General features: G+C 33.7%; 2 protein-coding genes across 3 annotated transcripts; one reads left to right on the forward strand and one right to left on the reverse strand.

Moving 5' to 3' along the window:
* Nucleotides 1-839: 839 nt before the first annotated feature.
* LOC120115347 (protein prenyltransferase alpha subunit repeat-containing protein 1-like) lies at nucleotides 840-25682 on the reverse strand. Its single transcript, XM_039136075.1, has 12 exons — nucleotides 25405-25682; nucleotides 25171-25294; nucleotides 24367-24729; nucleotides 23661-23862; nucleotides 23304-23372; nucleotides 22999-23076; nucleotides 22812-22898; nucleotides 22634-22684; nucleotides 22272-22505; nucleotides 22008-22134; nucleotides 4415-4417; nucleotides 840-850 (listed from the first exon to the last, which is right to left on the reverse strand). The coding sequence occupies exons 2-10, from the start codon at nucleotides 25218-25220 to the stop codon at nucleotides 22012-22014; spliced, it is 1257 nt and encodes a 418-aa protein (XP_038992006.1). The 5' UTR covers nucleotides 25221-25294; nucleotides 25405-25682; the 3' UTR covers nucleotides 840-850; nucleotides 4415-4417; nucleotides 22008-22011.
* Nucleotides 10347-13160, forward strand: LOC120115346 (light-inducible protein CPRF2-like). Of its 2 annotated transcripts, XM_039136074.1 has the most exons (6): nucleotides 10347-10697; nucleotides 11610-11706; nucleotides 11812-12001; nucleotides 12173-12248; nucleotides 12325-12450; nucleotides 12576-13160. In XM_039136074.1, exons 1-6 carry the CDS (start codon nucleotides 10362-10364, stop codon nucleotides 12966-12968), a joined length of 1218 nt encoding a protein of 405 aa, XP_038992005.1. In that variant the 5' UTR covers nucleotides 10347-10361; the 3' UTR covers nucleotides 12969-13160. The 2 variants fall into 2 exon arrangements, with proteins under 2 accessions (XP_038992005.1, XP_038992004.1); XM_039136073.1 differs by having other exon boundaries at nucleotides 11610-12001.
* Nucleotides 25683-26698: the final 1016 nt, after the last annotated feature.

A 26698-nucleotide genomic window follows, 5' to 3' on the forward strand; every position in this document is an offset into this window, starting at 1 on the left:
ATACCTTTGTTCTCAATAATGTACATGGGCAATCTAAAGATAAATTAAAGTGAAATTAGCATGAGAATGTATGTGTTATGTGTACATGATATCATCATATATATTATAGTGAAATAGAGGCATGCAAATAAAGTTGTCATGATCATATGGAAAGCATGCATATTTATGAACGCATTGTTATATTTATAAGTTTATTTATCGCCTCACTAAGTCTATGACTTAGCGTGTAAGTGATTTACACGTAGGTACCAAGAATTTGGAAGAACAGAAATAGGAGTGGCGAGAACAGCAACACTGCTAGAAGATCAGATCAGAAGTAACGAGTAAAGTATGTCTTTTGTCGTGTATAGTGTTGGCATGTAAGAAAAGTGTCAGTTATGAATGCTCTGATCAATTTTGGTTGTTTTGGTCATTTCATGTAAATAAACCGCTTCTATGTTAATGAAAGTTTTAAATTTTCCTTGAATTTGGTTAAGAGTCAAAGTTTGAAAAGTCAATGTGACACCTCAGACTCGTATTCGGGTCGGATACGGATTGGGGATGTTACACAATTATTTATTAATTTTTCTAATGATCCCCACATGAATGAAATTGATGATTTCAAACACTTACTCGATATGGTGATAGATTCTACGTTCGATATTTGCATAGGATAGGTAGATGTCCCCCTTTGAACCTTCCCTTGTGAAAATATGTTTACCTTACTGGCTGTCCAGTAGACGTGATGTCCTTGAACTGTCTTGCCGTTGGTGTAAGCGATGACATACCTCACACAAATATCTCACTGACAAGAATTTGATTCTCATGGTTATGTCCATATAACCGTGGACATCTCCTGGTTCTAAAAGAGCTTAGAGAACTATGCCCCAATAGTCTATTTGAAGCGGCTCCACTTCACTCTCACATAGGTGACTTATGTTGTTCGGCTCACCAAAACACATAGTGGTCATTAAAAGCATTGCTTAACCTTTTCCACATTTTAGTCACTGTTTTCATCATAGGAATTGACTTGGGGATAAGAACCCCCGCAGTGACCCCACAAGGTCTATGCAAGTAGGTTGTCCCATTGAACTTAGATCTTGGGATCTCCAGTCAACTAAGTTGGGTTTTCCTTCACATAGTGCCTTAAATATTAATGGGTTTTATACACATTCCTTTTGATGTTTATCAACTTGATCTCGATTCAACTCATTGTTTAGCGGATCCACAATGTTATCTTTTGATTTTACAAAATTAATATAGATAAGTCTAGTTGAGATCATTTGTTTAATGATATTATGTCGACGACGTATGTCTCGACTTATCATTATACTTATATAAGGCACCCCACACTTTGATGTAGTTGTAGGAAAATTTTCTACGTTTCCATAACTCATACGGTGTCTCACCTATTTTCTTGTAAGTTACCTTATTTAAAGGTAATTTGCTAATAAAATAGCTTTCTTCACATGTTCTGTGACAACTCAGAACATGGCCAAAAGTCATTCATAATTCTTTAGCGATTTTATGGATACTATACACTTCATATGGTGTATCTGACAATCCATTCAAGATGTAATTCCGACATAGAAACTTAGAATGCTTTCAAACTTTAATGACAATAATGTCCATCTCATCCTCTCTATGAATATGAGGATCATCTTATATTTGACCATATTCAACATGATTAAATATAACATCTTATGTTGCTATGTCTTGAAATTCTATCCATGAATTTCACATGCTTCTCGCTGTGGCTCACAACCACTGACATCATTGAATTTTATTCAAAGTCTGAATGTGAATTAATATTTCAAATCACGGGTTAGGTGAATCAGTGGGGTTACCATTGTTTCGTTTAAAACACATAACCAAAATTTGTAAATATTCCAACAATAAATTGAAAGTTAATTCAATTTATTTTACCATTTGTTTCTGTTAAACAACAAAATTTAATTAGAAATTAAAATTCTAAAATAAATTTTGAAACAATTTTATTACCTCCAAACGATTTCTGTTATCAACAGTAAATTAAATAAATTTTGTTGAACAATAGGATTAGAACCCTGAAACAGAATTATATGCCCGATTTTTGTTCATAGACATATCATAATTCCTCTCGGTACCTTATTTATCGCAATGAATTTTAGCCAAAACTAAAATTCAATAATTAAGTAATTTCTATTAAACGGCGAGAATTTAGTAAAATTAAAATCCTGAAACAGAAATTCACAATCAACAATATTTTTGTTGAATTCATTAAACGTCAAGATTTAGTAAAACTAAAATCCGAAACAAACCAACTTCTGTTGGACAATGAGATTAAAACCCGAAACATAATCAATTTTTGTTGAACGATGAGAATTTAATAAATTAATTCTCGAAACATACTAACTTCTGTTAAACTGTGGAAATTTAATAAAACCCGAAACAGTGATATAATTTTAATTTATAATTATTATAAAAGAAATATTAAATGGTTACACATTCTTTTTCGATTTCTTTGTCCAAATTCACCATTCGTTAAAAAAAATAAGAGTCTTATCAAGTTAATCCAAGGTTTGTCTTTAATTTTGAAACCTGCAAAATGTTTCATAGCGAATTTGAAAAGGTTTTGCAAAAGGTTTCATATGTACCTTATCTTCGATTCACCAAGTATTTAACCCTCAACAGGTGTAATGATTAAAAAACAAATTCTGCATGAGGTGCAAACTCCAAATTACTTTTGGAACTTGCTTTGGCACGGGTTTCTCATTTTGTTGGTTTTCCAATGACGCTTCAGTAGTATATAGTTAGGATTAAACTTAAACTCAAAGAATCGATTTCCTCTCGGATTAAAAAAAATTAAGAAATAATCTATCTTAAGATTATTAGAAAAATGTTTAATCTGAGATAATAATAATAATAATAATAATAATAAAATAAATATTATTATATAATCGAACGAAATAAAATAAATAAAGAATTAAAATAGAGAAACGTGATTTGTTTATTCGTATGTAGACACTGAATATGATGAGTAGAGTAACATAAATCGAAGAAGAATTTTGTTGAGGCATGTATGAACACTTTTCTTAAGACAGATTCGTCATCTCATCGGTGCTTTGAGTAACGTTGGATGTCGGTATACCAGGATACAACAACAAACGATCACAACACTACGTACAACCGTAGTGATCAGTCGAACACAATCTTGTCTTTCTCTATCACCGGAAAAAACGAATTTGAAATGAATTTTCTAAGTGATTTCCTAATTCAACTTTATGAATTGTGTCTCAAAGTTGACTCTCAAAGTTGTATCTAAGCCTCAACTAACCTATATATAGGGGAGATGAAATTAATCAAAAGGTTATGACATTTTGATGAAGAGATTTGTTGAAAAACTAATAGATATAATTGAATTGATGCAATTTTATACCAAATAATAAGTCTGTTCATCAAATAACATAATTAATTATTAAAATACATCAATTTTATTTAATTATTTATTAATTTTTCCAATAGTTTGGACTCGTCTTTATTGTGCTATTTTTTCCTGCCAGTGCAGAACTGATGTGCTTTATTCAAAAGAAGAGAAAAAATTAATCTCTGATTTAAGATCATATGAATTTTTATATCAAACAAATGAACATATGAGTTTTTATCTAAAAACATAAAAAAAATCATTTATTTTAAAAAATAATTAAATTTCCATTTATTTTTTTTAATATTTAAAGGTGTATGATTTTTTAAATAAATGTTGTGTACAGAGACATGTGAAGATGGTATAAAGTTATTAGAAATTTACACGGTGTGTAATTACAAATTTTTAGAATATGTGAAATTAGGTCATAAATAAAAAAATATACCTAAACTATATATAAATTTGAAACTTTTAAAAGGTACAATCACACCTCCAACCCTCTTCGATCTTTCCTAATTACTTAATTGAATTCATAATTCAAATTGAAGTGAATAATTACTTAATTTAATTCATAATTCAAACTAAAGATTCTCTTCATTTTAAGTAGAACTGTAAAGATCTATTTGATATATAAACACTAACCACAAGTTATGAATAAGGTGAGCATAATTATATGAATCAAAATTCTGGTCTTTGAAATATTATAAAAAAAATTAATTGCTGCTCTCTTATGATGTTGACTTCGAGATTAAATTATATATTTTTTATATTAATTCTAATCATATTTAGAAGGGAGTCATAAGAGTGAGCAAAACTTGATTCAATTCGAAAAATTGATTTTTTGACTCGATTCGACTCGAAATTTTTTTAAGTTTAAATTAAATTGTAAAATACAACTCGAAATAACTCACAAGTTTTATAATTAGTGGATTGATTTTCAAGTTTAAGTCGAGTCCCTCAACTCTGTATGATATATGTATATTAAGATAATAATATAGTTTGGTATAATTGCCATTATGATTTAACAAATACGTACTTATCTCTTTCAGTTAGGTTAGAAAAAAATCTCATATTAAGATGATAATACAGGTTTTTTTCTTTGTTCTTCTATATATTTTTTTGTTCTTCTTATTGTTTTATTCTTTCTTATTTTACAACACGTTATCAGCACGACTTGTTCAGAAGCAATAGTTTATTTACGTCGAAGATCAAATTTATCTTCCACGACTCTTCGTTCATGATTTTAGACAATATAGATCGAATTTTCAACCATACCAAAACACCACAATCTTAGATGAGTACATTTCATACTACTTTTGATATGTTAGTATATTTTATTTTTTTTAGATAGTGATAGTATATTTATTTTAATTTGATTATATTTTTATATTTGATTGAAAAATCTTATATTGATCTTTAATAATATTATAATAATAAATGATAGTATATTTTGTTATTTTATGTCAATGGAGTTGTGAAGAGCCGATTCTTAATGCCGTATCCATTTTCATGAATGTAAACTATAAAATAAGTATAGTTTTTTTTCATAATTTCCAAAGATGTGTTTTGTACCAGAAATTTCAAACGCTATATTCCATTTCGTTTGAAGTAGGAATAATAAAATTATGGTAGAAGGATAATTTTTGTTTTTGTAGTAGATTTAATTTATCATTTTTATTTTTATCGTATTTTTACATCAATTTAATTTTTAAAGTTGCTCAATTGCATCAATGTTTAAAATACTTAGGTCCCTAAAATACTATTATACTAAAGCCTAATTTTTGTCCCTTAAGTCGTACAAGTTTTTTTCCACCCAGACGAAAAACGGTGACAATCAGGGGCACTTTGAACTTTGTTAAAGGGATGGTCAAAACTAAACTTAGTAACAAGACTATGAACATAGTGGATGATGTAAATAAAAGATTTTGTGATAGGTGAGAAATTCTGGTATGGGGGCTGCCTTTGTTTTTGTTGGTTGCTTGTTAACTATCATTTGTAGTAGGTTTCTGCTTTTGGATAATAAACACACAATTTATCCAAAAATAAATAAATAAATCAACTTCCAAAACAAGGATAAGTAGTTCAAACACCTAAAGGTGTAATGTATAAATGATTAGTCATAAGATATAAAATACAATTTGAATCACTAAGTTTTTTACTTTGTAGTGGATGTAATTACTTTATTAGTCTGACAAATATGGAAAACTCTATGATGCGTCTAATGATTTGTGGATTCCTATATAGTGATATTTATATGACCAAAATCATTTGAAAATTATTTGAAACTTTGTACGAATTTATTTCATTAAATATTTAAACATAATGAATCAGTCTAGGTATATATGTAAGAGCATACTTGCACATGTGTCTTTATAAAAACATTAATATCAAATTATGATAATTATTGTATACTTTGAATTGGAACTCTTTGACTATTTAAAGACTATATTTGAAATATAAATCTTGAAATCAAGTTTTTTTCTTGATTTGTAGATTGAGCACTTAAATATTCTACTGATCCATTCAATTGGTAATTTGAATATAGGTTCACTGGTGTATTATTTACTTGAACATTTAAAGATTGTATTCAAGATTGAATTATAATACTCAAAGATCTTATATTGTCATTAGGGAGAGTAAATACACAATGCACTCTTTTTCCCTTAACCAAGGTTTTGTCCCGCTGTATTTTCATGGTAAGGTTTTTAATGAGGCAACATGTTATGCGTATTAAAAATATGTGTACTATTTTTCCTTCAATAAGATATTTTTCCCACAGGGTGTTTATCTTAGTAAGGTTTTAACAAAACACATTATCATCATAGACATCCTAGGGGAAGTGTTATGAATATTTATTTATGTGAATGTCTATCTTTATATATAAGATAAGATTTTTGATATGCACTATTATTAGATCCTTTAGATCCATTAGTACTAGAGTTTTTTTTTATATTACATCAACTACTTATAGCTATAAATATAGAGGTTAGCGAAAGCATTGTACACAACTCATATTGAGATAATGATATAGTTCTCAATCATTATTCTTATATTTCTTATTGTTCGTATTCATCTTAATGCTTCGTTCTTTCTTATTTTACAACAAAATGAAAGTTTTATATTTTTTTAACAATGACAATTGGATTTCATTAATAAAAGTAAATGAATGAATTAGAATTACAACATACTCAAGCATTGAAAGAAAGATGGGGACAATAATTACACAAAAAACTCATGCAAAAACAAAATATTAAACCAAAAGATACGAAAAAATGTGAAACATTCCTTGAAAATGATGATAAATATTAAAAGAATTCAATAACCTTTATAAAAACTCATTGTCTCTATTGAACGAAACGCTTTATGAAGTGATAAATGAGTAGTGAACGAACCAAACTATCTAGCAGGCTGCTTCACTACACAATTTTGATTATATAGACAAATAATATTTTACCAAAAAGAGGAGTTGACTTTACTCGACCACTGACAAACCAATCTAAAAACAAATATTGTTTAAGTCTTTGTGAGAGTCCCACAACAATCACAAATATGTGTGAAAAACGTACCAAAAGTCATAAGGATCGGGCCACAAGAGTAGAGAAAACACGTGTGACAAGAACAGAGAAAACACGTGACATAAGAGTAGAGAAAGCGTGTCCTAAGGACATATATTCTTATTTAAAATTGAAAGAAAAAACTCAAGGTAATATAATATATATATATATTATAAAAAAAGTGAACTAATAATCACTGACGATCGAACCAACATTAAAATTGGTATCACCGGAGACTCATTAAAAATCAAAGAAAAAGAGAAATACGACACAATAATGTTAAAAAAAATTCAAGATGACTTCTTGAAAGTTTTATAAATTATACTTATATTAATTGAAACATATATATTATGTTTAATATATGTTTTTATTAGAATATAATATAATTTTTATTTTAATTCGATAATGATCAAAATAATTTTACAAATAAATATTTTTTCTTATTATTTTTAATATATTATACTCTTTCAAAGTAACTTTTATTTTTTCAATTTGTATTTTATGATAACCTATTATAGAATCATGATATTCTAATCGGTGCATTTTCTTGTCCGAGACATTGTATATCCACTCATCAACTTCTTTTACTATCATTTTGCCTACACGGTAGAAGAAACAATTTTATATTTATTGGAACATGTGAATTCTTTTTACAAATATATTATTGTTTAGTATTAATATATTTAATATTTGACCCGTAACTGATCCAGATCCACTGAAAGATTTATGCTGTTTTAGATTGTTGTGTGGATTACTTTCGTCCTTCCGATTTTGATAGGTACATTCATTGTCTATCTCTTTTTATTTTTATCATTTTAGATTTTAATTTCATTTAGTTTAATTTTGTTTAACGGATTTATTATCTTTTAGTTGTAGCAAACACATTTGACCGGTAATTAAACTGTTATTCTTTGATCTCTTACATTTTTTTTAGATTTTTGTTGGGGTGTTCACGATCGGTTTTAATCGATCGAGTTAAATTAGTTCGGTTAATTCGATCGGTCACCGAATTAGTTCAGTCGGAGAATGGTTAATTTTTTTTCAATATTCAATTAACGGTTAATTCGGTTCTAAATCGAATAATTAATCGAATTAACAAAAATTAAATATATTATGTATTAAATCTATATTTTAAACTCAAACCCATTGAGAATTAAAATCCAATATTTTTAACCACACTAAATTCATTAAATTATCAATATTTAATTAAATTTTAACCCAAATAAAGAATATCTCAATTACAATCAAATTAATCTAAGTAAAAATTATAATTTTTTTGGTTAATTCGGTTAACCGACCGAAATAACCAAACTTTGTTCGATTCAGTTAATATTTAAAAAAAAATCAGTTCGATTAACGGTTAAAGAAAAAAGCTCGATTAATTCTGTTAATGATAATTCAATTTGCTCAGTGACCGAATTATCCGTTTGAACACTCCTAGATTTTGAGTTCTAAACCCACTAGGAAGTAGAAACATTCATCTTCTTTCTCATAGTCTCCCATTCTTTTCCACTCTAAATAGAATTTCGATTAGATTTAGAATTTATATAAAAAGAATTATCATTTAGCGGTTGTAAGTCATGTTTCTTACTATTTGTCCTAACATGTTAATTAATTAATTAATTTAACCATTCTTAGTATTTTTACCTATTTATTTATTTTATGCATCATAGTTGATTGCTATTATTTTTTTTTCTATTTTACATTTTAAAAAAATGTTTCACATTTTCAAAGTTTTAAATTATGGATGTTGTAGAGGTGCACTAACCTTTTCACGCACAATCGACCTATGTACCTGATTTTTATGTTAATATTAGACACAAATTAAATTTAAAATTGTTCAACTAAAACAATCGATGATAACTTTATCTCTTCTTGAAGACTTAAAAATATTTCCAAAACACCAAAAAATAGTTTTCACATTATTTATTATCATTTCATTTTTTTTATTATACCAAACACCCACATTTTACATCATCGTGCTCAACCATTTGTCCGATGAGGTTCGCGAGCTCCTCCTCCTGAATCGGAGTAGTTTTAACGACGGCTAGTTTAACTCCTCTATAAATAACGCTTTAATCAAACACAAGATCTATTGCCTCTCTCTTAACGTGAAAAAGAATATTATATTAAATTATAGATATTACAATGAAAAAGGCATGTTTTGAGAGTGGCTTGGGCTTTGGGTGGATAAAATTGGGCCTACCAACTTGTGGGCCCTTCAATATTCACCCATAGAAATAAACGCCGCATCTGACGGACAAAGGACCTCTCCCTTCTGTTTCTGTTCCTTCCAATCCAATTGTAGTAAGGGTAAACTACACATTCAGCAGCTCAACTATCACTTTTGTTCCGTTTTAATCACTTAACTATTCTTTTTTTTTCAAAATCATGCCTAATATTTAATTTTTAATTCATTTTGGTCAGCCATCGATAAAAAACTAACGGTGATATTGATACGTCACTGTAAGATAATGCCACGTTATCATTGAAAAAGAAAAATATCAAATCAACAATTATGTTAATTATAATAGTTAATACACTAAATATATAATTTACCCTAGTAATAAATATCAAATCTATATTTGAATAATAAATACCAAATCATATTCAATACAATCTTTTTTTCACTTGCCTTATAGCTTAATTTTTCCTAAAATTAAATTAATAATATTAAATATTTGATACTTAACTGTTTTCCGTAAACAACTTCAGTTATCATTATTTAATCTTTAAATAAATAATTAGCAACACATAAAAATATCTTAAAACTATTTATACAAAATCCACTACTAATATATCACAAAAATATTCAGTTTAATAATTTAAAACTTATAATTTTACTTACAAGTTACATATTGTTTAGATATATAAAAACTATTTATTTAATAAAATATTTTTTTATAAATTCAGAAAAATAAATTATAAAATTATAACCAGAATAAATAAGATTATGATCCGCATACATATTGTAATTTTTTAATTTTATGAGTGAAAATAGACAACTGAAATTATCTCTTTATTTTATCTAATAAATATTTTTTTTATTTTTTACTATTAATCTCAACGGTCTATTTACATTCATCCAAAGATTTTAATTATGTATAAACCTAAAGATTTCTTGAATTTATTTATAAAAAAACTTTACATTGTGTAGTTAAATTCTATCCCTAATAAATATACTATTACTATTTTTCAAATAAAAATTGGAGATACAATATTCTTATTCTACAAACGGGAGCAACGAATTGTGTAAACCTTATCCATATAAGAAAAATTGAAAGGGCCCACACGACATTCAATGGCAGTAAATAATAAAATAAGTAATCAGAAAAAATATTGTAAATCAAGTCTTTTATGACTCGAATCTGAATCAGCACATCATATAACTAAAAACCCAACTATATCAACTCACACACAACACAATGGATAGAGCTTTCTCCTTCGAAGATCCCTTCTGGTCATCTTCCTCCTCCTCCTCCGCCGCCGCAGAGGACGATGAGACAACCGGTCCTACAATGAACCGTAGTGCTCCCGAGTGGGCTTTTCAGAGGTTTATTACAGAAGAAGTTGATAAGAAACGTGAAGATAAAGAAGAAGGCCAGACTAAGGGAGATCTGGAGAAGAATGGGGCGACGTCTTTTCTCAATGTCTGTTTGGAGATTAACAAGAATAGCAATGTTCCCGTGGATTTAGATGAATACCAAGCTGTTCTTAAGAACAAGCTTAACTTGGCTTGCGCTGCTGTTGCCATGTCAAGGGTAAGTCTTTTTTCTCTTGTTAAATATTGTTATTATTTTGGTCTGTGTGTTTAGATTATGAGAAACGGCGGGGCGAATAATAGGGTAAGGGCGGGAAAGTTTGGATCTCTAATGTTTTTCCTTCTTTTTTAAAATACATTATTTTTTTTCTGGGTTGTGTTTGGTTGTTGAGAAAATTTAAAGTACTTTTTTTGGGGGGGGGGAACTGTGTAGGTTATCCAAAATATTTTTTTAACATAAATATTTATAGACAGGGTTAGTGTAAATAAAATTTTAGAGTGGACAATCAAAAAAATAAATATATACTAAGAGAAAATTTGGATTTTAGGTGGATATAATCGAAAAAATAAATAACTATTAGTAGAATGGTTCGGATGTGCACAAACGTGGCTCCGCCACTGGTTGATTACACTCTTGGTATACCTGTCCATACATATTCGGATATGAATACACCTATAATTTTCTAAAAATACTAAATAAATTGAGCATATTCATGTTCATATGGGAGAGACGCACGTCCAAATCATTGTAACATAAACTAGTTTAAGGAAATCATAAAAAAGCTTATTGGTACTATTAATATCAGTTTTTTTTATCATTATTTGTTTTGGTTTGGTTGGTTGATGTTCATTATTCAGATTCTTTCTCCCTTGAATTTGGAAATAAACTTGGTTTGGATGCTTTCTAATGAGTTGTTATTGTATAAGGAAATATCTTTTTCCCTTAAAAAGAGTAACAATTATTATATCTATGTTACTCAAACTCGTGTGCGAGTTTTGGATTCGAGTACATGCCTATAATATTGATATGTTCAACTTTTTCTTCAAAAAGATTTTCATGTATTTGAAGTCTTTTGAGTACCATATTCCATATCTGTATTCGGGCTTATTATGTTATATACATATCAAATAGGCATCTTTTGTGAAACCCCAAGACTCTGCTGCTAGAGCTGATAGTGGATCACAGGCTTCCAATACTCTGCAAACCGGATCCAAAGCTACTTCTAAAGGTTTAAAATCATCAGTTCGTAACCAAAATTTCTTACATGAAGCTGTTCTTCGTACTGTTTTCTTTGTTGCAGTGTTCATTATATTCGTTTTCACTGTATATATAGGGACTAGTGATAAGGACCTTAATGCTCCGGTGGGATTTCCTTCCTCGCTCAAGGGACAAAAGAAGTCTGGAGTTCAGGTGAGGTCAAGCACGATTGGATCGTCAAGTGAACTGTCGGATGAAGATGAACTCGAAGGAGAGAATGAAACGATGGAGAATATGGATCCTGCTGATGCAAAACGTGTAAGGAGGTAAACGTTGCTTACCCTTTTTCTAGATTGCAGATAGCTTCACATCGAATAATGCTTGTTCATAATCATGCTTTTTATGATGCATATGACATTCAAAAATCTTCCAAGCTTCTTGAAAATTTGTACTCTGTTGAGTTCTATTCTAAGCAATCAATCCATATGGTGGTTTAGGATGCTTTCGAATCGAGAATTGACTAGGCGCTCTAGAAGAAGGAAGCATGCTCACTTGACCGAACTTGAGACCCAGGTGCCTTTGTTAGTTTCCTCTTTGTCTTTCTGCACCACCTTTGAGATATAGAATCCTAATCCGTTATTTAATGTAGGTTGCTCAACTAAGAGTTGAAAATGCCGCCTTATTGAAGCGTCTCTCCGACATTAGCCAAAAGTACAATAATGCAGCTGTCGACAACAGAGTTCTGAAAGCTGATGTTGAAACGTTGAAAGCTAAGGTAAATGACTTATTCGGTACTTTGGTCTTAAAATTGAGTTTCTTGCTGCATAGAGACTAGAGAGCCTGTTTGAATTCTGCAATGCTCAACACTAAGAACATTGATGAACTTTTTTCTTTCTCTAGGTGAAAATGGCTGAAGGATCGGTCAAAAGATTCACCGGTTTGAGCTACGCCTCAGCCGAAATATCAACAATGAGGATGTCATCGTTTGACGGAAGTCCCACCGATACATCAGCGGATGCTGCTGTTCCTGTACAAGATGGCTCAAAGCATCCCATATATCAGGCTGCTGCAAACAAGGCTATATCTACACATGACCTGAGAACCAACAATGCACTCTCGGACATTTCTTCGGTTGAAAACATACAACCTAGTTTGGGAGGATCCGCCGTACCGGAAAAGAAAATCAGACAAACAAATTCTTTGCAGCGAGTGGCTAGCTTGGAGCATCTACAAAAGCGTATCTGCGGGCGTGTGAGCCCCTGTAGGCTCCAGTTTAATGGTGAGAAAAAGTAGCAAGCACACAAAAGCATACCGTGAAACGAGATAAACTGAAGAATGTGTTGTCTTAGAATGATCAAATAGTACTGTAATTTCTGGTTTTAACTGTTGGAAGCAATGTTATTCTTTAGGTTAATTATGCAGTAATGGGCTAATGTCAAGTGCTGAAAAAGATTGATTAATCAATACACTAGTCGATTTTATGCAGTTATGACATTCGGTAGGTATGGAATTGAACGTACATCTAGACATTTGTACCTTTGAAATGTATTTTTTTCTGTTTTGTAGAAAGTGAATCACAGTACACATTGGTGTAACATGGAGACGGATAGCCTCTAAAGAGTTGACGGAGTTCAACTCAATCGGTTCATGTCAGAAAGCAATTTACAGAATTGCATTTAATAACAAAATTATTAATATTATTATGAACAAAAACAAACAAACCCAACCCCAGGTAAAGGGATTTGATGGAACAAATCTGATTTTCCAAAGGACGTGTTAATTAGGTAAGAAACGGTCCAAATGCATATGATTTGTTTTTTTATATCTTCTAAGGAGAAAATACAGAATTCTTAGAAAAACTCGCTGCTTACGTAATTATATCAACACTAATCAAATTTACAGTGAAATCCTAATCAAATCAGCAGAGACAGTTAAAACTTATTCTTGAAATTGCCAAAAAAGTTGGTTTGGATTTTTATCCATCTTTGAGACATCATCATTTGCTCAATCCTTGAAGGCACTAACGAGAGCTCTTTGTACATTGTCTAGCACAGTTCTTAACCCTCCCTGAGTTGCATCCGCTGGTGAAGAACCGCTGACCTCAATCGTCCGAGCCATCCTCTGCTTGCAATTCTCACACTTGTCAAGCCGCCACCAGTACGCCCTTCCTCCATGGCTTCCTTCCATGCCAAGAAACGACACGTTAGGGTTTTCCCCAAAGGAATATTTTAATCTCACCGAGACACAGTAGGGCAGCCATGCAGCACCCCCAGCAGTATTTATATGAGGTATATGGGCAGGATCAAGTACAACCGTCAGAGAAAAATCGACAGAGACATGACGTCGATCGTAGTGGATATTGCTTTTAGTTGCAGATGAACTTTCGGAAGCATCACCGATGTTCACCCTAGTATGATTTTCAAGACATAACTCGATTCGCGGTTTCTGAGCAGGAGCTTCATCTCCACTCTTTGTTAGTGCTAATTCTTCCAAGCTTTTAATTTCAGGAATTCTCGTAAAACTGAAATGGGTAATGTGAGAAGTGTAATGAATGATGCAACACGTGAGGCGTCATAAGGTTCGGATACAACACATCGGCTAAAGTAGTCGCATATCTCACTTATTTCGGACTGAGTTAATTCCTCTTGAGCATCTGCTGATGATGGAAGCGCTTCACGCTAAGAACCTGAACAAGAAGTTGAACTCTGTGGACGCTTACGGCAAACACATAGCCTCTGCAGAAACACATGTGATCAGATAATTATCCAAATCCGAACTACATATAAAATACACAAAATCGGCCTAAGGAGAGGATCATTCAACAGAATTAAACTGATCAGATAATTGAAGCAACCAAATTAATAGCGTACTTTGAAAATAAAATCAGCGAGTTCGTCGAAGACAAAAGGTTTCTTGCATGAAGAGAAGAGAAACATACTGTAACTGTAAATTAATCTAACCCCACAAAGAAACGCAAGGCAGGCTGTTCTTGGTCCAAGTTCAAAAGTGCACCTTCATTTTCCTTCAAGATTGATCCCAGGATCTCCTTCAAAAGTCCAGGTAACTGGCCAAATAACCACTGAACTCCGAGGTATTTAAGAATACCCCTCAAAACCTTCTTAAGAGCAACAAAGTGAACCCATCCACCACCATATCCTCCATCGTCACCAAACCCAATAATGGCAGTATTTAGTTCTGTTGAAAAATGCAAGGCTTCTAGATGGCAGCATTGTTGACAATTGCATAGGCTTCTAGATGGCTTTTGGTGGCTAGATGATTTCAAAGGTGGGCGGCTAAACAAGTGGGGTGGCTAAATGAGTGCTGCTAAATTTTTTATTGAAATAGAAATAGAAATATGGTTAATTATAAGATTAGTCTCTAAGCTTCAACTATAAATACTCTAGCCCATTTAGTTTCAAAATCATCCCAAAATTCTAAATGATTTCTTTCTCCCAATACTAAAGAGTTTTCTTGTGAGTAGTGAGTGTTTTGTAAACACCTGTAAATTTTCTCTTAGTAAAAGATCTGCAGCAGTCCGGAGACGTAGACACAATTGGCTGAACTTCGTTATCAATTTTTCGGGTATTATTTTTCCTCTTTTATTTCGCATTCTCACTAATCTGGTTATAGGAAAATTATTCGTTCTCGGTTTATTTCCCAACAACTGGTATCAGAGCTTTTGGTTGTGAATTTTGTCAATTCTTTGCGAGATAACTATTCATTACTATTCACATGAATAGTGAATTTCGTGAATAGTAAAAATTTTATCGACGATACGAATTTGTCGACGATACGAATTTGTCGACGAAGGTGTTCTTATACACGGCGGTTCGAGGAAATTGTCAAAAGCGATCCAAAGAAGCCAGATTCGAGTGGGAGCGATGGCTGCAGACGAAGAGAATGTGAAAATTGAAAAGTTCGATGGTGCGGACTTTGGCTTTTGGAAGATGCAGATTGAAGATTTTCTGTACCATAAAAATCTATATCAACCTCTCTCAGGAAAACAACCAGAGGGCATGAAAAATGAAGACTGGGCTCTTCTCGACAGACAAACCCTCGGAGTTATCCGACTGACGTTATCTCGCAATGTTGCTTTTAACATAGCAAAAGAAAAGACCACGGCGAGTCTTATGGCGGCTCTCTCCAGTATGTATGAGAAGCCATCGGCCTCAAACAAAGTTCATTTGATGAGACGATTGTTCAATTTACGGATGGCGGAAGGGGCATCAGTGGCTCAACACTTGAATGAACTCAACACAATCACAACCCAGTTGAGTTCCGTGGAAATTGAATTCGATGATGAAGTTCGAGCTTTAATTCTCTTATAATCTCTACCAGACAGTTGGAATGCTACTGTTACAGCAGTCAGCAGCTCGTCAAGAAATAGCAAATTAAAATTCGACGATGTTCGGGATCTAGTATTGAGTGAAGAAATTCGACGAAGAGAATCGGGTGAAGCATCAACCTCCTCAGCCTTGCACATGGAGTCTAGAGGGAGAACATCAGAAAGAAATTTAAATCGTGGCAGATCGAAACCCAGACGGGGAAAATCCAGAACGGGAAAGAAAGATTTTACCTGTTATAATTGCGGCAAGAAGAGTCACTTTAAAAGAGATTGTCGAGCACCGAAGAAAAATATCGGCGCACAGGAATCTGCCAACGTGACAGAGGAGACAGGTGATGCCATGATTCTAAGCGTTAACAGTTCGATTGAATCATGGATCTTGGATTCAGGGGCATCTTTCCACTCCACCCATGCCGAAAAATCATGGAGAACTATGTCAGTGGTGATTTTAAGAAGGTTCATCTAGCTGATGATGAAACCTTGAAGATCGTCGAAAAATGAGACATCTGATTAAAGCTGCCAAACCAGACCACCTGGAAGCTGAAAGGAGTGAGACATATTTTCGGCCTCAAAATAAATTTGATTTCTGTTGGACAGCTTGATGGAGAAGGTTATAGTACAACTTTTTCAGGCTGTGAATGGAAGATTACCAAAGGAGCACTCGTCATTGCTCATGGTAAGAAGACTGATACTCTCTATGTAACCTCAAACTGAGAGAATATCATTGCTGCAAGATGCTGATGAAAAATCAAACTTATGGCACCAAAGGCTTGGCCATATGAGCGAGAAAGGGATGAAGACACTTTTATCAAAAGGGAAGCTGCCGGATCTAAAGAATGTAGATGTCGGACTATGCGAGGATTGCATCTTTGGCAAACAAAAGAAAGTCATTTTTGCAAAGATTGGCAAGACACCCAAGGCAGAAAAGTTAGAGTTGGTTCATACTGATGTATGGGGACCATCTCCAATTCCATCTCTTGCAGGCTCACTATATTATATCACCTTCATCGATGATTCTACAAGGAAGGTGTGAGTTTATTTTCTGAAGAAGAAATCAGAAGTCTTTGATACCTTCAGAAAATGGAGGTCATGGTAGAAAATGAGACTGGTTTGAAAGTCAAGAGGTTGAGGTTTGACAATGGAGGAGAGTACAAAAACAGAAGATTCAGAGATTTCTGCGCAAACAATGGGATCAATATGGAGACAACAGTTCTCATGACACCGCAGCAGAATGACGTAGCAGAGCGCATGAACAGAACTCTGAATGAACGTTCCAGAAGCATGAGGATACATGCTGGATTGCCCAAATTTCTATGGGCTGAAGCTATCAACACTGCAGCTTACCTGATCAACCGTGGGCTCTCAGTTCCTTTGTATGGCAGAATACCAGAGGAAGTTTGGAGCAAGAAAGAAATAAACCTTTCACACTTAAGAGTGTTTGGCTGTATTTCTTATGTACACATAGACTCTGCTGAAAGAAGTAAACTTGATGCTAAGTCCAACAAATGTGCCTTTGTTGGTTATGGCGGTGATGAGTTCGGTTACCGGTTTTGGGACTATGAAAATCGGAAGATCATCAGAAGCAGAGATGTCATTTTCAATGAGAATGTGATGTACAAAGACAGGGGAACTATAGAATCAAGTAGCTCCAATACCAAAGCTGAAACAAATGAATTTGCTGAGTTTGAGGAGATTTTTGGAAATGATGTTCAGATCAATCCTGAAGCAGTTCAAGAAGAACCATGCACACCAGAACTGAGACGCTCCTCCAGAATTCCTAAACCAACCCAGCGTTATTCGCCTTCTTTGCACTACTTGTTGCTGACTGACAATGATGAACCAGAGTGCTATGATGAAGCAATTCAGGTGGAGGATTCAGTAAAGTGGGAGTCTTCCATGAAAGATGAGATGTACTCGCTTATGTCAAATCAGACGTGGGAATTAGCTGAATTATCACAAGGCAAGAAAGCGCTCCATAACAAATGGATCTACAGGATCAAAGAAGAACACGATGGGAGCAAACGCTATAAAGCAAGATTGGTTGTCAAAGGTTTTCAGCAAAAGGAATGTATTGACTACAATGAAATTTTCTCTCTAGTTGTAAAACTGTCTACAATCAGACTGGTGTTGAAAATTGTAGTTGCAGAAAATCTACATCTTGAGCAGTTAGATGTTAAGACAACTTTCCTTCATGGTGATTATATGAGGCAGCCAGAAGGCTTCATAGAGGCATGCAAGAAAAACTTGGTATACAGGTTGAAGAAAAACTTGTATGGTTTAAAACAAGCTCCTAGACAGTGGTACAAGAAGTTCGATATTTTCATGGATAGTAGTGGTTTTACCAAATGCCAAGGAGATCATTGTTGCTACTTCAAGAAGTTCGATAACAACTTCATTATTTTATTGTTGTATGTTGATGACATGCTTGTTTCAGGTTCAGACATGCAAGAGATTATAAAATTGAAGCAAAAATTGTCGAAGCAGTTTGCAATGAAAGATCTGGGCGCTGCAAAGCAGATTCTAGGGATGAGGATCAAAAGAGACACAAAGTCGGGGACTTTGATGTTATCACAGGCTGAGTACATCAACAAAGTACTCTCCAGGTTCAATATGCAAGATGCTAAACCAGTAATTACACCTTTAGGTGTTCATTTTAGACTCTCCAAAGAACAGTCATCAAATACGGAGGAAGAACGTGCACACATGGTGAAGGTGTTGTATGCCTCAGCAATTGGAAGTCTAATGTATGTCATGGTTTGCACTAGACCAGATATTGCTCATGCAGTGGGAGCTGTTAGCAGATATATGAATAATCCAGGCAAGGTAGGGAAGCTGTCAAATGGATCCTCAGATATCTACGGGATACTACAAACAAAACACTTTTTTTCAAAGGTGGAGATACGATACTGACAGGCTATGTAGATGCCGACTTAGCCGGAAACGTCGACATTAGAAGAAGCACTACAGGGTATGTATATACTCTAGGAGGAACTGCAGTGAGTTGAGTTTCTCAACTACAGAAGATAGTTGCTCTCTCCACAACTGAAGCAGAATATGTCGCTGTTACGGAAGCCAGCAAGGAGATGGTCTGGCTCCAAAGTTTCTTGGAAGAGTTAGGCAAGAAACAAGAGATCAATGTTTTGCATTGCGACAATCAAAGTACTATCTATCTAGTGAAGAATCCGTCTTTTCATTCCAGAACGAAACACATACAATTGTGATATCATTTTATCCAGTCTCTTCTGGAAGATGGGATTTTGAAACTTGAAAAGATTAGTAGAGCTCAAAATCCGGCAGATATGTTAACAAAGACGGTGACTACGGACAAACTGAAGTTGTGTTCAGCTTGGCATGCTAGAATAACAAGACCATAAATGATGTTGTATTGATCGAGGTGTGAAGACAGATTAAAATCAGTCTTCAAGTGGGAGATTGTTGAAAAATGCATGGCTTCTAGATGGCAGCATTGCTGACAATTGCATGTGCTTCTAGATGGCTTTTGGTGGCTAGATGATTTCAAAGGTGGGCGGCTAAACAAGTGGGGTGGCTAATTGGGGGCTGCTAAATTTTTTATTGAAATAGAAATAGGGTTAATTACAAGATTAGTCCCTAAGCTTCAACTATAAATACCCTAACCCATTTCACTTCAAAATCATCCCAAAATTCCAAATCATTTCTTTATCCCAATACTAAAGAATTTTCTTGTAAGTAGTGAGTGTTTTGTAAACACCTGTAAATTTTCTCTCTTAGTAAATGATCTGCAGCAGTCCGGAGACGTAGACACAATTGGCTGAACTCCGTTATCAAATTTTCGGGTATTATTTTTCCGCTTTTATTTCGCATTCTCACTAATCTGGTTGTAGGGAAATTACTCGTTTTCGGTTTATTTCCCAACAAGTTCCCCCCTAACATGCGCGGGAACACCACTACGAGGCAGTCGACGTATCGGCAATCTCGTGCTCTCAACAGCCAAATTCGATGATCCTGGAAGAGCATTTCCCACACGGTTTAAAGCAGCTAATTGGTTTGCTGCCCTAGACATTGCTGCAGAGGTAGGAAGGCCAACTCTATTTCCATTTGCCGAAAGCTATGGACCTGTACTCAAGTTCATACTGTTTGAATCTGCTGGTCCAACTGTTTGTAGGCCACTCGTGAAACCAGAATCTAATCCGTTTAGTTCTTGGGCAACATGCTCCATAATAAAAGGCCTGAACTGTGGACATGGTAAGGACCCTCCAATAGAATATCCCCCTCCAGGTGATGTTTCAGGTGGTGGTCGCTGGTTGCAGCCAAACCTGATCACCAGCAAAGCATCTCATGTCCACTGCAAAGCGCTTGCGATATATTATTCGTATCCAATATGGACCACGTAACACCTCTCCCGACAACCGCTAACATTGCAGCCCCATGGAGGCTATGGTTCCCCATAGATCTTGCAGAAGCAGATGCAGCAATATTTCCTGCTGGAACAACAATAGCCTGATTAACGTTTGTGGTTGAACTGCTTGGCAGAAGTCCCTTCAATGGAGTGTATCTTGAATGTTTTGGCACAGAAGATATAGCTCCAAATCCCCCAGAGACTCCAGGAGCAGGAGTAGCTCGAGCAGGCCGAGTTGCAGTAGCAAGCGCATGCAAAGGACCCGCAGGGAGCCGAATGCAGTCTAACAGAGATGCAACTTCTGCTCCATCTATGAAATCTTCCAAAAACTGTACAAAGTAATCATAGCAATTAGTATTGATGCGTAGTGGGAACTTATACCGATATCAGATTTGAGCCAAAGATAAGTTCCTCTATTATCCAGAATAATCCACATTATATCCAAAAGTTGAAAAGTGTCGTGTGTATTTAAGATGAACACATTCATGATTTAATGTATGCTTTAAGGGAACTCTTATGCGAGTTTGGGAAATAAACGACGAAGTTTTAATATATTTAAACCTAAATATCAAAACAACATTGTTTTGAATTTCGATTTTTCGATTATCCGAGTTTACAAAATCTGAACTCGAATCGAACTCAAAAACGAAAAAAAAATTTGAGTTGACTCGAATAATTCGAATAACTCGAAACTAAAACAAATTCGATTTTTCGAATCGAATCGAGTTTTACTCACCTCTATATATGGGGCAAAACTCAATTCAATCCAAAAACATTATTGTTTTTTCATTTTGGAATTAAAATATTGAGAACTTTCAATTTTAATTATATTTGAGAATCGTTTAATTTAAAAAGATTAAATGAACCATTGCTCCCATAAATTTTGCACATTGTCCCGAATTTTCTTTGAAGTATTTCTCAAGATATTTTATATCATGAAGTTTAAATCGTTATCTCATTTATTTTAAATAAAATATCGTAACAATCAAAATACGTCATATCAACACTTAATTTTAATTTTCTTTTAAAAGATAAACTAAATAATGTTTTAATTATTAAAAAAACATTTAAACCGGGAAATATTTATACGTGGTAAAAATGCTGTTCCACAATCGATCATTTGCTAATGCATTGGTACAGGAATTAGTTCCTTTTTTTAATCTATGGCCATTAAAAGAGTTGGAAAAATTATATCTTGATAAAATTTCTCATGAATCTGGGATTTGAACCATCACATCCATCTGTCACAGTCATCTTCTTCAATGAATGAACATTTAACTATGTAATAAGACGCTAATACATATCTGTAAGTTCACAAACCAAGTAATTATCTAAAAGTCTAAATATCTTAATCGTATATTGCACTGACTCTTATTCAAGACCCAACATCATATATCTCATCAAACACTAGAAGAAAAAAAATGAGATCACAAATTTTGTTTCACATCTAACTAGAGGATGTAAGTTGATACCAAATAAATAGTCATACGGATATTACTGTTACACTGACTCTTCTTTGTCGATTAGGCTTAATCATGTTCAACACTTGTGTCTAATATGTACAACAACGGACGCAGAATTTTGCAGAATTTTATGTTAGGGGGCGAACATAATTACCTCTCTTCCAAAATATCCAGAAGGAAAGATCTTTCCGAACATGTCTTATGCAGTATGTTCTTCAAGTTTCCTACTTTTAGCTTCTCGTGCATTTCAATCTTCCTAAATTGAGGAATTTTCTGACACATACGGTATGAACACAATTAGTTGCTCCTTCCCCTTCCCTCCCCCCCCCCCCCCTCCACCAAAAAAAAAAGAAAAGAAAAGAGAGAGAAAACCAGTTCAACTATGATTTAAGCAAAAAAAAATGTGTTACCTTTATCAGCCACACAAAGTAAACTGCCGAATACATCGCTTGTGCTTTGAAATCCTCAAATTCTGTATCTTGTATCAACGAGCAGGAATCCAGGAGACAAAATTCTTTATCCAAAAATATATTGATTTCATTATCCACGCTGGTTTTCTGCTCAGAATGGCATGAAATACCACACATGGTTGTCAAGTGTCGTATCCAACATAGGGACAGGAAACGACGATGAAGCCAGAGAGCCTGTGTAAGATAAAAGTGGATTGAAAAAAAATGGGATGTAGGCCATAGCGTCATCTGCCACAAATAGGCTGTATTTGCAATTACAAAGAACACAAAACCCACTTCACAAATAGACTAGAGCTTCATACCTCTCGCCCAATGTACCGCTTTATTAAAACTTCATTCAACTCAAGTTCCTCCTGCCCGGTACAAATTTTCAAAAGGATCAAATAAGCAAGTAGTAGATAAATTGTTCCATAAGGCATCAAGAATCACTAGACACATATCCATTAGTGCGGACTTGGATGAGTCTGCCATAGAAATTACCTTCAAGACTTGATATTTTTCCACATCATAAGAAAAGTTGCCATCTTGTTTATTCGGTTTACTCTCTATAATCCTGAGTATTAGCAGCTGCAAATTGAGGTACACAAAGTTGCTTGCAAAAATGTATCACTCGAATTTATGAAATTAAACTAATGATGATTTCAGATTTCCTCCAGTTAACACTTACTCTACGATAGTGAAAACATGAATTATCGGCAACATGTAATCCAGCCCAATCTCTGGATCTCTTTAACTCGTGAAGCATCTGAAATTATATATTTACATTGGTAAGAATAGTGAGCACTTAAACACCAAAAATCAAACATGATTCAGAATTCAGACACATTCTGTACCTCCTCTGAAAAGTCGGTGTTAATTACAGCCATTGATTATTCACTTCTCTGGACACATAATTGAAAGTGCAATAGACCTAGAAATAGTGGTACGAGACTACAGAACATATCAATAATCCGTATAATCCAAGTATCTAACCTGTTCTCTTGTCATGTAGGAAACTAACCAGCAGCGATGATTCCAGGCTCGATAGTTCATTTTTGATCTCTGCATTTTGAAGAATATGAACTGCATCAAGTCTGGCTCTACCCACAAGCATTATACAACCATTGACGGTCAATGAATAAAGACTCCAATATCCTAATAATAAAGAACGGGTTTACATGAAAGAGGGAAAAGAGTATGACAAAGTAATAGGAACATTGATAAGCTATCAACCTTAGACCCATATAAGAAAACAAACAGCTTAATGCAGTCAAACTTTAAGGTTAACCACTTCTTGAGATAGAAGAAAATAAAGAAATCAAGGATCTACTTCGAGAAAGCTAATTAGACCTCAGCTATTTTTTTGACGAGCTCGGATTCTTTTGCTACAATCTGTTGAAGATTTAAACAGTTCCCAGCAATCATCTTGATCACCCATCGCCTATGACTCCATGCTTGTTCGCTTTTAGGTGAATAAGAGAGAACAAGAGTGGACAAAAAAAGTTCATCTGTAAACACTGACAGCTGCGGCTTCTTCAACACAAGTAGCTTCCTAATGGCATAATATGAAAACTAAAATCGTGATCAAATAAAACCACATATCAAAGATAAAACTAAAATATTATACCATAACAGTCGGCATAAGGAATGTCAAAACTTTCAGCATGTGCTCATGCAAATACAATCTTAAGGCTCAATTTGTCATTCCCAAAGTTTATGCCTGAATCTTGGTAAGATCAAGCTTAAACCGAGACTTGAAGAACCAATAAACTAGCCCATGAACAAAGAATTGAAATTCAGTAGCAGGATAGACAGGAACTATGTGGCATGCCCTAAGTGACAAAGCACTGTTTCTGAGACATATCAATCATTTATCCACAGTGAAACTACAAGCACATACTGGTTAAAAAGATCATATACGAAACAATTCACAATGCCATACAAGAAACAAAAAATGAATAACAATTTCCAACATATTCCCAGTAATCTATTTTTGCATCCAAATTACAAGTTAATGGAAGAAGTAAAGACAGGTATAAATCAGAATCAGGGAAACCTGGCATTCCATGCAGTGCCAAAATCACAACTTAACAATAAAAGTGCCCTGCTGTGCTTCATGACTTCGTGTTCGAAAGATTGGCAAGACAATAAAGAGTCAATAACGATGTTCTCATCCTCATGCTTATCATCCGATAAGTTGCTATGCATCTTATATTGTTTCATCGCATCCATGAATGCACTTTTTGCAGCTTTACACAAAGGAAGAAGAACCTCAGTGGAAATGCCCAACTTATGATCTCTATTCCAAAATTTTGTATCTGTTGGTCCAAAAGCATCATCCACAGACGAATTACCGGATTCACCACACTCGTTGCTGAGTGTGACAAACTGAGATGGGTGAATAAGCCCTACTTCATCACTGAATTCAAGATCAGACAATCTTAACATAAAAGTAACATGTTTCAACATATACATTATGTATTTCTTTCCATTAAAGTCAAAGTTTTGAAGTTTCACTCTCTGTCTCTGTCTCTCTCTCTCTCTCTCTCTCTTTTAAAGATTTCGAAACTTCTCAAACAAAAAGAAATGATGCAAAAGCCTCAACAAATGAAAATCCTAAAAAATGTATAAATGATTCTTCTAACTAAATCAAATGCAAACAAAAACTTATTTCTCAATTTCGACTTTATTCCTAAGTTTTCCATTTCGATGAGTATAGTTATTCGACTTTAGCTTCAGTGGAAGTTTCTTCATTTTCTCAACAACCGAATAATAAAAAAAGTGTGATATAATCCGGAAATTAACATTACTAAATTTATATACGTTCATTAGAGAAAGATCACAAAATATAGTAACTCACATGAGAGGATCAGATTCCAAAATAGTTTCCAACTGATTCAACAGATCCATTGCTCTTTCTTTGTCACACGAGTTTCCTCACCCAAAAAAAACCAGAAAAAGAAATCTTTAACTTGAAAAAGGGACTGAAAAGAATAAAAAGGAAAGTAATCTTCAGCGACTGTCTCTGGCGAGGATGAAAGACAAAATTTTCGTTTTCAATTTTTTCGGGCAAAAATAAAGGGACAAAAATTACCGGAAGAGGAGAATCGGTAGCCTTAAACTTGCCCTGCCTTCGCTTTGCATCAACCACTTGTATCAAAATCTGATATTCCTTCACTTATGGAACGCCCACTTTCTCATCAAACTTCAAAACATCGACACCGTCGTATTACCCATATACCCAAGCCTTCATTTCGCCGGGAAATCGAGCGAAAGAAATCGATGACGTGCCCTTTGGCCTTTGGGATAAAGGTGGTGTTCAGTGATTTCCTTCTGGTTTTGGGTAAAGCTTACAAAGTGGCGGAGGACAAGGCAAGAATATGTCACACTATTTGAAAGTTAGATTTCTTTTTTTTAATTTTGTAAAACTTAAAATCAAATTAATAAAATATGTAAGTAACATGGACCAATTATATAATGATATCATATTTTAATTGTCAGGTCACACCGGTAGTTAGATGTTAAAGATTAATGTCTTGATTTTAAGATTTATTTAATTAAATGATTTGATTGATAAAATTTTAAATTGATGGTCAAAATAAAAAAATAATAATAATTAAGTGATCATACAAATAGTTTATCCAAAAATTAAAAAAACAAATAATTAAATTCACAATCAGATTAGTATTTTATTCACTATCTCATTGAATCAAATTACAACACATATTATAAATTTTAAAATTAAATTAACTTATGATAATATGTTATAAAAGTATAAGTCATATGTGCATTGCATATGTAAATTTTATCTTATAAATGTAAAATAAAATCAAATGTATCTAATTATTATTCAAATGAAATTTAATAGAAACCCAAAACTATTTCTCAGAAATCAAATTGATTTTATTTTATTGTACGATTGCAGTTCTGAGGTTATCTTCCTATATGGTGAAGCTTAAGAGTCCGATGACGTACCTTACCAATATGCCATTCAAGCACTCTTTCAAGTTCTCTTCCTTTGGACCTTCCGCAATCATTGAGGCTGCCTTCCAAAACAACATTTACAGAGGTTCTTCTCAAACCTCACTCCACCTTTTTAATTTATTTTAAAGAATTTGACTTCGACGTATATCCAATCATAGGACACTCCATTTAAGATATGTTATACCTTCGGAAATCTCATCCGAAAACGATCAATCCTCCACCCACCAAGATCACTAGATAATCCATTCACTCACTAGAACATCCAAGGAACCTATATTCTCAGGGCTAAGGATCATGGCATCCTTTGAATCAACTACAATTCATAAGATAAGATTTATGAGAGACACATGATCTATCAGAGTGAAATCCAATATCTGGTAATCGAATTTATTTAACCTGTTAGT

The sequence above is a fragment of the Hibiscus syriacus genome, unplaced genomic scaffold, assembly GCF_006381635.1.
Source record: "Hibiscus syriacus cultivar Baekdansim isolate YM2019G1 unplaced genomic scaffold, ASM638163v2 tig00110263_pilon, whole genome shotgun sequence".
NCBI lineage: Eukaryota > Viridiplantae > Streptophyta > Magnoliopsida > Malvales > Malvaceae > Hibiscus > Hibiscus syriacus.